Raw genomic sequence first — 12,199 nt, 5'->3', positions numbered from 1 at the left:
AAAAAATAAAAAAAAAAAGTCTACTGTACCTATTGGATAAATTGGTCCTGGATATATCAACTGAGTTCTAGTGATGCTTATCTTCTCCGACTTCTTCATGTTGCACTTGAAAATACTGAAGCTTGGAGCATCTAAATAACACATTCAGAATGACAGTAGCAGAGCCTGACTTTGGAACAAGAGCTCTTTCCACTCTACATTTTTTTACCTTCATTAACCTCCAGGCTTCTAAATCCATGCTGCATTGCTGTTGTGGATGGTAGAGTGTGTGACATGACTAAGTCTAGCTGCTACATTGGTTCCCCTCCAAAGCCACTCCAACATTACCATCGACATAAAAACAGTGCATTTGCTATGCATTTGCAGTTTTGTCACTATCCGAGTCAGACTGCTACCTAAAATCTCTCCTGTAAAGAAATCCCACATTGCTATAGACCACAATTTGGTCTGTGACAATTTGCTGTGGGGTTATGTATGTGTTCGTGTGTCTAGACCCAGTGATAGATGATGTAGTGTGCATGGAATGGTGTGCAGTTGTGTGTGTGTTCCTGTGTCACGCCCCAGTGACAGATGTAGGGTGCATGGGAGAGTGTGGGGTTGTGTGTGTGTGTGTGTGTGTGTGTGTGTGTGTGTCATGCCCAGTGATGGATGGTGTAGGGTGCATGGGACAGTGTGGGGTTGTGTGTGTGTTCATGTGTCATGCCCACTGATGGATGAGGTAGGGTGCATGGGACAGTGTGGGGTTGTGTGTGTGTGTGTGTGTGTGTGTGTCATGCCACAGTGACGGATGATGTAGGCTGCATGGGACAGTGTGGAGTTGTGTGTGTATGTGTGTGTCATGCCCCAGTGATGGATGATATAGGCTACCTGGGATGGTGTGGGGTTGCGTGTGTGTGTGTGTATGTGTGTGTGTCACCCCCCAGTGACGGATGATGTAGGGTGCATGGGATGGTGCGGGGTTGTGTGTGTGTATGTGTGTGTGTGTGTGTGTGTGTCATGCCCCAGTGATGGATGATGTAGGGTGCATGGGATGGTGTGGGGTTGTGTGTGTATGTACGTGTCATGCCATAGTGATGGATGATGTAGGGTGCATGGGATGGTGTAGGGTTGTGTGTGTGTTCATGTGTCATGCCCCAGCGATGGATGATGTAGGATGCATGGGATGGTGTGCAGTTGTGTGTGTGTGTGTGTCACACCCCAGTGATGGATGATGTAGGGTGCAAGGGATGGTGTGGAGTTGTGTGTGTGTGTCATGCCCCGGTGATGGATGATTTAGGGTGCATGGGACTGTGTGGGGTTGTGCATGTGCTCGTGTGTCATGTCCTGGTGATGAATGATGTAGGGTGCATGCGATGGTGTTGAGTTGTGTGTGTGTGTGTCACGCCCAGTGATGGGTGATTTAGGGTGCATGGGACATTGTGGGGTTGTGTGTGTATGTGTGTGTCATGCCCAGTGATGAATGATGTAGGGTGCATGGGACAGTGTGGAGTTGCATATGTGTGTGTGTGTGTGTGTGTGTGTGTGTGTGTGTGTATCATGCCCAGTGATGGATGATGTATGGTGCATGGGACAGTGTGGGGTTGTGTGTGTGTCACACCCAGTGATGGATGATGTAGGGTGCATGGGACAGTGTGGGGTTGTATATGTGTGTGTGTGTGTGTGTGTGTCATGCCCAGTGATGGATGATGTATGGTGCATGCGACAGTGTAGGGTTGTGTGTGTGTCACGCCCAGTGATGGATGATGTAGGATGCATGGGACAGTGTGGGGTCGTGTGTGTGCATGTGTTCATGCACTTTTGACTACAGCCTGACCAGATACCAGGGAGAACTCAACTCAAACCAGTTGATGTGCAGAGAGCGGAGTTATCTCATAAGCCTAGAAATTTTCCTGGGAGCTTCTGAATCTTTGCTTTAGTAAGTAGGCATATTTTGTGTTCTTATAAGCTGCTGATCTCTGCAGGACCTATGATTAAACACTGAGAGTATCATAACTTTATGATTTGTGGTGCTGTTTATTTTCACTAAAAGTAGAGTGACAGATAATCCCTTAGTGCGAAACTAACCCCACTGCTTTCTCTGAATTGTATTGTGTCACAAGCTGTTCTTATGACCACATTTCAAAGCGTACCATTCCAAATGCTGAAGCAGAAATCTTCAAACCAGGATAAGGCTGACTTCCCAAGGGTTTCACAAGCAAAGAGAGTGTTAATTAAATCTATATTCAGATTCTCAACTTTTACATATATACTTTCTTAAAAACAATTTGCCTAAAATACACCTTTCTCCCGCTTTACAAGAGAAACATTATACGTTTTACTAATTTCTTATTTATTCTAGAGCTTTGCCCTTGGATATAAATACATTTGTATGCCAAAGATGATTCAAAATATTGGTATAGGTATTAAGAATTTGAATATTTTAAATGATATTGCAGCAAATCCTTTTTCAAGTATGGTGATTTCCATTTATTTCCTTTCATCAGCTTTGAGGGAGCACCCGATTAAGTTGTCAGCTTTGACTAAATTTTGATAGTAAATCACTATATAATTTGGGGCATATAACTTGGAAGGACTTCAAGGAATTGAGACATTGCTACAATGAAACTTCTAATTCCATTTACTTATTCATATGAATGAAGTTTCTCAGTGTTTAAATCCTTGAAAATGAAATATGGGAATAATATTGATGCCAAAATTGTCGGATTTTGTTGATAAATAATATTTATTTCTGGATATATGAACAAATAGGGGAAAGCTCCTCCTCTCTTAGAGACCAATTTTCAATAGCAATTTAAATATAAAGGTTTAAATTACTTGTCAAAACTTGTAGTATATTTACCTTAGTTTATTTAATTGTGTACTAAAAGTAGCTGTCATGCAAACTCAATAGAAAATAAAAACATTTTAACACATAGAGACTTATGGTTGTAGAAAATTAAAATTTTATATTATATTTTATTTGGCAAAGAAGTACAATAATCAAGAAAATACTTTAAGCTTAAAATGTGTTGTCTTAGGCTAAATAATGTAGAAGTGGGATAGAAATAAGTATTCAAGGAGAGAAAAATGAATAATATAAAATTTCTTATTATTAAGAGCCTGCTTGTGGTCTTTTAAGTGATGAGGATTGCAGATCATGCTAGTACTTTATTTCATTAGATAAACTTTAAGAAATTATGTAACAATTTTATTTTAAAGTCTAATTTTGTAATACATTGGAAAATCCAATCTTCTTTTGCTTTTAAAATTTGGGATAAAAAATTGTAGCTTTCCACTTAAAAGGTGTAAGAGGTAACGTAGTGTTCCAGGATATTTTGGAGGTATAGGAGCAAAATATTGCTGCTGAAGAGCACAACTCTGCAGCCTTCATGAAGGGGACCTAAGTGCTTGTCTCTGAACCTGGGCTCTGCCTCTACTCAGGCAGATTGCAGGACAAGTGCAACGATTTTAAATTTAGTGGTACACTTCCTGTTGAAGTGGTTTTCTCCCTGAACAGAGTATTTCTAGGGATTTCCCTGGCTTTGGGGCCAGCTCACAAGAGTGTGTGGGGCGAGGGAGTCGGCGAGTCTCCTAGTCTCCCATCACAGTGGTCAACTCTACCCACTGTTTCCTGTTTTAGCTTGTTTGTTTAAACTTTTAAATAAGATGTGGTTTAAACAAAGTTTCCAAAAAGAGATGTTTCCCATTTAACCTGTTTGTTTGTTTGTTTACACTTTTTTAAAGCAAAATTTCGTCAGCAAATTCTCTACCACACGCGACAAAACAGAAAGTGAGAGAGAGCGAGAGAACTTGTTTTAAACATTTTAAAGTTTTAGAGGACTGGTACAGTGCTTCCGATAAGGGCGCAACATCTAAAAAAGGAAAATGCAAGTCAGTGTGCATCCCCTGCTTTAATCTGACATAGTTTTCTGTTTCTTTGCATCACCAAATACCAAGATTCACCTCTTATGGTCTCTTGTGGGAGACCATAAAGGTCACTTTCAAGCTAACTTAGCATTTATCTGCTGTTCTGCAGTAGGTCTTTCAGACCATGAATGCCTAAGATGGGGCGGCCACCACTCCCCACCGCTGAGACTCAATGAGTGTAAATGATTTGCCCAAGCTTGCTCACCTGAATGTACATAGGGTTAACACAGTAATTCTTATTCTTCCAGGGCTTATGAATTTTCAAAATCTGATAAAAGCCATGGTCAGACTTCTTCAAAACATATGCATACTTGCAGTATTTTAGACAATCTCGGATGGTTCATGACCTACTAAATCTGTCCGTGTATAATGGGGCCCGAGTTCAAGATTCTGTGTTAACTGTAAGGCATCTGACAAGGATTTTGTGTGGAGGTGTGGAGAATGGATGATGTTTAAAAATCTTCTTCGAGTAACAATCTTCCTCTGAAACCTGCTTGAGGTGGGCAGGCCTTCTCACACCTGCTCCTACTCTGCATTATAGTCTTCAGGATGCTGCTCTGTCCTGTGTCACTAAGCAAGTTAAGTACCAAAACAAGAGGAAATTCCTCTCTAGAAGCATCCATATGCTCTGCTAGTCTTTAATGTGCTCTAGAAGCCTGGTTCAACTGGAAGTTGCTGGAAAGGAGTCAGGGACTGGGTCATTAGAATAACATCCTGTGCCTCTGTAAGCCTTCATTAAGCACCATGATTATCTTTAATTTTACTTTAATAAAGAACTAGGCTGGGTGGGGTGGCTCAGGCCTGTAATCCTAGCACTTTAGGAGGCCAAGGTGGGCAGATTGCTTGAGGTCAGGAGTTCGAGAACAGTCTGGCAACGTGGTAAAACCTCATCTCCACTGAAAATATAAAAATTAGTTGGACATAGTGGCGCATGTCTGTAGTCCCAGCTACTTGGGAGGCTGAGGCAAGAGAATCGCTCGAACCCATAAGGCGGAGGTGGCAGTGAGCCGAGACACTCCAGCCTTGGCGACAGAGTGAGACTCTTTCTCAAAAAAACAAAACAAAACAAACAAAAAAAAAACTAATAATGATTGCAGGGTAAAGAAAGAAGCAGAGAGAAAGTGGAATAAGCAAATGCCTTGACCTAACTTTTCACAGAAGGAGGTACCAGAGGCTAGTAGGTGTCCCATGGCTTGCCATGTTCCAGGTGGCTTACAAAGTTGGCAAGGATAGTGCCACAGAAATGAGATCCTGTTCTCTTTGTCTACATTGTAGACCACAGTTTTGTGCTTTTAAGAAGGCAGAATCAAACAATGTCCCTCCCTTGACCCTTTGTCCTCCTGCCCATATCAGCCTGATTTCACTCCTTCCTCTATAGCTAAACTTTCTTAACTTCCTTGCCTCCCCTTTACTCTCCAGCCCACTGCCCCACCATCCTGGTAAAGTGTTCCTGCAAACTTCATTGCTGACATCCTCATTACCAAACCAAATGAAGACTTTCCACCCTTATCTTCCTTGACCTTTCTGTAGCAATAAATACCACTACTTCCTTTTGCCTAAAATGCTTCCCTTAGCTCTTCTGTTGTTCTTCTGCTCTAATGTTTGAGAAACTTTTCTGAGTCTTCTGAATCTACCTCAATCCTCTGCCTTCCCTTGCAGAGGTAAGGGTTTCTCTAGGTTCCCACTTCCACGGCCCTGTTCTCTTCTCATTCTTCTGCTTTACTGGGAAGTAAAGATGACCTCCTTATGGTCATCTGTTTCCAAAGTCCTCTAATCAGCATCTCCGTTTCTGAATATTCTCTTGAGCAGGAGGTCCACAATTTAAATGCACAACAAACATGTGAGTATACAACTGAGGAAGCTACTGTCAGAGGCTTCTCAAGGGCAAGGACCATTACTCACTCAGGTCTGAATCCCCACCCATGGTAGGGCACATACTCAATGCTTAACAAACATTTTAAGGATAAATGAATGAATGAATGAATAATGGCAGAGGAATGACTGAAAGTAAGATAAAAATATGCTAAATCGAAAATGTTGGAAAATACATAATAATTATAACTGAGTGTATTACTTTTACAGTAGTGATAATATATCTAAGTGAACAAATAAAATGGTGAAGACGGACATAATTCCAGTCCTCATAGAATGCACATTCTATTGGTAGAGATGACAACGAAACAAATACTAATAACTACACAATAGTACTAAGCAAGTAAACATGAAAGATATTAATAGAATATAGCCATAAGCGCTAGGTAGGAAATGAAACTTACGTGATAGAATGACTGTGTCACTATGTTGGTCAGGAATGTCAGGGAAGACCTCTTTAATGAGATAATGTTTAAGTGGAGAGAAGAATGACCACAAGAAACCAGTCAGTGAGAAGCAGGAAGAAGAGCATTAAAGGAAGAAGAAAAAGCTATTTCAAAGGACTTAAGGTGGAAGCAAACTGCAGTGTGTTCAAAGAACATGAAGACATTAGTGTGGCCAGAATGGAATGAGCAATGGAGAGAAAAATATGAGATGGGGGTAGTGACAGATCACATCGGGCTTTGGGATCCAAAACAAGCAGATGAGATTTTATTCTAAGTGCAATGATAAGCCAAGGGAGGCTGGGCACGGTGGCTCACATCTGTAATCCCAACACTTGGTGAGGCCAAGGCAGGCAGATTACTTGAGGTCAGGAGTTTAAGACCAGCCTTGCCAACATGGAGAAACCCCATCTCCACTAAAAACACAAAAATTAGCCGGGCATGGTGGCACATGCCTGTAATCCCAGCTGCTCAGGAGGCTGAGACAGGAGAATCACTTGAACCGAGGAGACAGAGGTTGCAGTGAGCTGAGATGGCACTACTGCACTCCAGCCTGCTGAAGATTAGGAGGTCCTCGAGTTTAATTGAAAAGGTAGCTTGAAACCGGATCTTGCGGGTCACAAATACCAGTTGGCAGAAGGGATCTAATTGCAAGGTTCTGAACAGAGAAGTATCATGAACACATGCACTTAATGGTGATACGATTTTTTTCAGGGGGGCTGGGGGATAGGGTCTTGCTCTGTTGCCCAGGATGACATACAGTGGCATGATCTGGGTTCACTGAAACCTCCACCTCCCAGGCTCAAGTGATCTTCCCAGCTCAGCCTCCTGAGTAACTGGGACTACAGGCATGCACTACCGCACTAGGCTAAATTTTTGTAGAGATAAGGTCTCACTATATTGCCCAGGCTGACCTGGAGCTCCTGGGCTCAAACTCTTTCGTTGGCCTCCAGAAATGCTGAGATTATAGGGGTGAGAGTGGTGTGATCTTTTTTTTTTTTTTAAATGAGTTAGAATCAGGGAGATTGCACTGCAAAAGAAGAGGCTATTGCAATGGTCCAGTGAGAGTTAAAGAGGGACTGGTTTGGTCTGGCATCAGTGGGAATGCAAATGGAGGAGGTGAATATGAGAATCATTGAGGACGCAGAACTATACAACTTGTTGGTAGCAAAGCCCAGGTGTTACAAGCTATTACAGCTAATACATTAGTTCCCTTACGTTTCTGGGTGGTGGTTGTGGTAGTGGTGTGGCACAGATGTGAGTAGCCCAGCTTAGGGGTGGAAAAAGAAATGCAGTGAGAAAAGAGGTTGTCTCTAAGCCAAAGAGCAAATTATGAATATAGACAGGAAGGGACCTAGGACATCAACATTTAGAATCCAAGCATATACTTAACTTAGACTATGAATTGCCATTATTTTGAGTAAAATATTAGCATTAAAAATAAAGTACCATACTTAAATTTTTTAAAAAGTCTATTGGATCAGAGATGAGTTATATCTCTACAAATAGTAAGGATTTGCTCTGCATTTGACTTCATAAAGTTTCAGATTTATTTTTCAATCAGAGAGATTAGACACCTTGAAGACAATATAACGAATGTCATTTATAAAAGCACTGTATGCCTACTCTCTAGGGTTAGGTCCAGGGTTTTTCTAAGCACAGCTCTTTATGTAGTAAGTCATTTTGATTTTTGAGGATTTGATTAATAAGCTTCTACTTAAAGATCTCTGAAGATGCACATTCTAAGAGCTGGTGGCCAGCCCAGGAGAGTCTGAACTATTTTAGTTGCATTTTGAAAAACAGGTAATGAAAAGAAGAGTAAGGACTAGAAGCCACATAGCTAAGGTGGTTAAAAGGTATAAATGGGAAATAATCCAGACCTGCTCCTTAGTCCACTAAAACTTTTTGTTTTGTTTTGTTTTTGAGATGAGTCTTGCTCTGTCACCCAGGCTGGAGTGCAGTGGCATGATCTCGGCTCACTGCCACCTCCACCTCCTGGGTTCAAGAGATTGTCCTGCCTCAGCCTCCTGAGTAGCTGGAATTACAGGCGCATGCCAACATGCCCAGCTAATTTTTGTATGTTTAGTAAAGATGGTGTTTCACCATGTTGGCCAGGCTGCTCTTGAACTCCCGACTTCAAGTGACCCATGCGCCTCCCAAAGTGCTGGGATTACGGGCATGAGCCACTGCGCCCAGCCGTAGCCTGCTAAAACTTTGACAAACATCAATGCAATTTAACTATAAGTTCCCAGTCAAGAGCTACTCCTCTGAGATCTGATTGAAAACACCCCACCAGAAAAACCTTATCCTCATATTCTCAGGTCCTAAAAGTTAATTAAGGCCACTCTCTGAACTGGAAGAAAAACTTACACAGGCAGTTTGAGGTTTCTGAATCTTTGGGACCAAATGTGCTCAGAGGGAAAGGAAGAGGTCTTGTCTTTAATATCCTAAAAACAATTCTAGGGCTGGGGTCTTAGCACTTCCTTGTAGAGCTCAAGCCTAGTTTCAGGATGCCAACAGAGGGGCTTCTGAACACAAAGCACAGGAGGCAATCGAGAAGGGTTCTGATCCTGGGATCCACACGGAGGTCTGGAAACCTCCTGTGGTTGTCTCTGAAGGTTGGTGTTCATGTGGATGTTTTTGCTTTCATCTGGGAAAGACAAGTTGTAACTTTCATCAAAATCTCAAAGAACTCTGTGATCCAATAAGTTCATACCTTTGAAATACAGAAGGATACCAAGGAGAGTAGAAGGAAGAGAGGAAGAACTGCTTATTTAAGTTAACCAATTCAGAAGTATGACATGCAAAAAGATAAGACAAAAGTAATTCATATCCTTATGTCATTGTGGTTCAAACTTAGGACAGGCTCAAACTCCTTCCTCTTCTCTTTATCATACTCTCATTCCTGTTTTCCCCAACACAGAACCCCACATTATAAGTACTTGAAAAGTGTGCTATAGTAAAGCAAATAAGTGGGATGAATCAGGTGTATGCGGTACTTTTTTCTGGAGTCCCACAGAAAGATGCTCAAAAACAGAGAGCTGCCTGTTTCCTCCATAGCCACAGACTGCATGATTTCAGACCCTGGGACTATGTGGGATACTCTTGGAAAGTCTGGGGAAAATTAGAAGTAGCCTAACCATGTGCATTTTATCTAGGTGCATATAACATTTCTGAGTTCAAAATGCCTAGCTATCCTTGGATCTTTCCTGAATCCTAAACCCCACCATCCCTAAGATTTTTATTTTTCTTGTAACAATAATGGCTAACATTTACTAATCACTTACTATGTGTCAGGCTCAGATCTGGATGCTTTTCAGCAAAATCTTATTTAATCCTCATTATAAAACTTTAGAGTATTATTACTATATCCATTTTATAGAAGAAGAAACTGAGTCATTAACAAGGCTGAGACTTAGGGCAGAAATGGAAACTATATGTATATTCCAGATCAGTCCCAGAAGATTCATAGGCTCACAGAAAGAAATGGGAGGGATGGGGGTGAGAAACTGTTCAATTGTAAGCTTGTCCCAGGGCAGTTGCCCAGTCTTCCGTTTATTCCATCATTTATCCCAGACAGAAGTGCAGTCTTGGAAAATGGGGTGACAGGTTTACCGTGATCTACTCTCAGAGAGTCCCTGTAGATTCTAGTAGGAGGAACAGTAGCTGTAGAGCCAGAGGACAGGACCCAGATCCCAACATCATGTAGCCTAACAGTGCAGCTTAGATAAAACACAGGCTCTGTAAGCCACAATGGCTTTATTTGTAAAACAGAAATCGCAACCTCAACTCACAAGGATGTTGGGAGGGTCAAAGTGGACAGCAACTTTAAAAGTACTCACAAAATCTAATAGGCAATTCAACATAAAACTCCATGGCTATCGCTGTTCCTCACTTTCTGAACCTTTACCTGCCTGACTTAGCCTCAAACCACTCCAACTCACTTCAACCACTTCCCATGCAGAAAAAAAATAAACTCACCATCTCCTCTGCGACTCTGCTGGTTTTCTGCCTTCTGCCCAACCCAGACTTCTTATAGTCTCACTGCCTCCCCTCAGTGTCAGGCTGTTTAGAAAAACAACTTCCTATTCACATTCCAGAAACTCACCACAGCCCTTCCCATGAAGTTAGAATGTTGATAATGCGAGGGTGATGTTGGCAGCTTAGAAATAGTGGTTGCCAAGAGGCAAGGGGTCACCCCCTTCCATGGGAGATGGTCTGGAGACAGGGCAAGGTGAATCACTCCTGAGCAGAGCAATGTGGGAACAGTACACACACGAAGGTTTCCTTTGATTATGATACAAGCCCCAATTTAAAGTCGTACATTTGGAAAATATGCTTTGAATTAATCATAATGTGATTTTCCAGTGCCCATTTTCCAGTTGTCGTGAAATGTCAGTGAATGTTTACTATTCCAGCAGCCTTCTGAGGGAAAGGAGCAAAATAGTAGCACAATAAAATTAGAGAGAAAAGGAAAAAGCCACTAACGGTTTTCTGGCACTTGGGGAGGTTTATTGGTAAGTTTCAAAATGACATATTAAATAGACATAGGTCACATGAAAGAAATTCTGCTTCTTATATCAGAAATAAAAAGGTATACAAATAGATACCTTTTTATTTTCCTCTTCCTATGGAATATGTAGGACCAAAAAGCTGTTGGCATAGTCGTTAAGACTTGAGCTGTGCTGTTAAACAGCCTGAGACCCATCCTGGCTCCACCTCTGGCTATCCACTGGGCAAATTACTTAAACTCTCTATGCCTCTGTTTCCTCAACTGTAAAATAGAATAACAAAACTTGCCTCACCGGGTTGTTGTAGGATCAAATGAGTTAATATGTAGAGAGGGATTGAAATGACACCTGGCCCACAATTGACGCTCAACAAATGTTAGCAATTATTATTACTTTTCAGATTAGATCTCAGACAGCAAAATCAAGTATCAAGTATTTAGTATAAAGTCAGAAAGCCATAACTCCTATTTATACTCTTGGAATTCTATTGTGTAGTAGTAGGTATTATCTTCATTCACTTCACGATGGTTACAGCTTGTAAATAGGCATCTCATGGATAAATTTAAAATGGAATGAAGTAGAAACATTGGAAGAAAGTCTAAAGGTAAAGATGAATTAGGGCATGTGAGGCTGCATTTGCACTTTGGAATTTGGTACCAAGAAGAAGAAATTAATTATATAGTAGAAGTAGAAAAGATTGTGAAGGAGATGCTGTTGAAGGAATGACTGTAGGGGAATAAGGGAAGCTTAGAGAGAGGAAAAACTGAGGAACTTCTTGGCAGCATGATGCAGTTCAGAGTCCAGACCCCAGAGTCAGACTGCCTGGCTCCACCACCTACCAGCTGTGTTGCATGTTACTAATCTCCCTATGACTCAGTTTCCTCAGTGATGTGGTTTGGCTGTGTCCCCACCCAAATCTCATCTTGAATTGTAGCTCCCATAATTCCCACAGGTTGTGGGAGTGACCTGGTAGGAGATAATGGAATCATGGGGGTGGTTCCCTCATAGTGTTCTCATGGTAATGAATAAGTCTCACGAGATCTGATAGTTTTATAAGGGGAAACCCCTTTTGTTTGGTTCTCATTTCTCTCTCTTCCCTGCTGTCATGTAAGACGTGTCTTTTGCTTTCTGCCATGATTGTGAGGCCTCCCCAGCCATGTGGAACTGTGAGTCCATTAAACCTCTTTTTTTTTAAATAAATTACCCAGTCTTGGGTATTTCTTTATCAGCAGCATGAGAACAGACTAATACACTCAGCAATGTGAATAATAAGGATAATAATCACCAAACACATAGACGTGTAAGGACAATTAAATGAATTTAAAGTGTTTGGAACAGTACCTAGCATGCTGTAAGTGTAAGTTTAAGTGTTGGCTATTATTCTATAAGACTTGCCTCCATGTCCTTCTGTTCTTACTTTCACTCATCAGCCCCTCTTTTGGCATTGCCTCATGTTAAAAAAAAATT

At 41.4% G+C, this 12,199-nt stretch overlaps 1 protein-coding gene across 6 annotated transcripts in view; it reads right to left on the bottom strand.

Moving 5' to 3' along the window:
- Positions 1–10,297, bottom strand: part of SELP (selectin P) — a 42,394-nt gene extending 32,097 nt beyond the window's left edge. For all 6 annotated transcript variants that reach the window (XM_017868443.1, XM_017868446.1, XM_017868445.1 and 3 more), the window contains exon 1: positions 10,203–10,297. In XM_017868443.1, coding sequence (XP_017723932.1) covers positions 10,203–10,205 — 3 coding nt within the window. In that variant the 5' untranslated portion in view covers positions 10,206–10,297. The remainder of the gene's footprint in view (positions 1–10,202) is intronic.
- Between the last annotated feature and the right edge of the window lie 1,902 nt (positions 10,298–12,199).

The sequence above is a fragment of the Rhinopithecus bieti genome, unplaced genomic scaffold, assembly GCF_001698545.2.
Source record: "Rhinopithecus bieti isolate Rb0 unplaced genomic scaffold, ASM169854v2 scaffold_4101, whole genome shotgun sequence".
Classification (NCBI taxonomy): Eukaryota; Metazoa; Chordata; class Mammalia; order Primates; family Cercopithecidae; genus Rhinopithecus; species Rhinopithecus bieti.
Note: the sequence above shows the minus strand (reverse complement) of the source record. Positions and strands in the feature narration are given on the sequence as shown.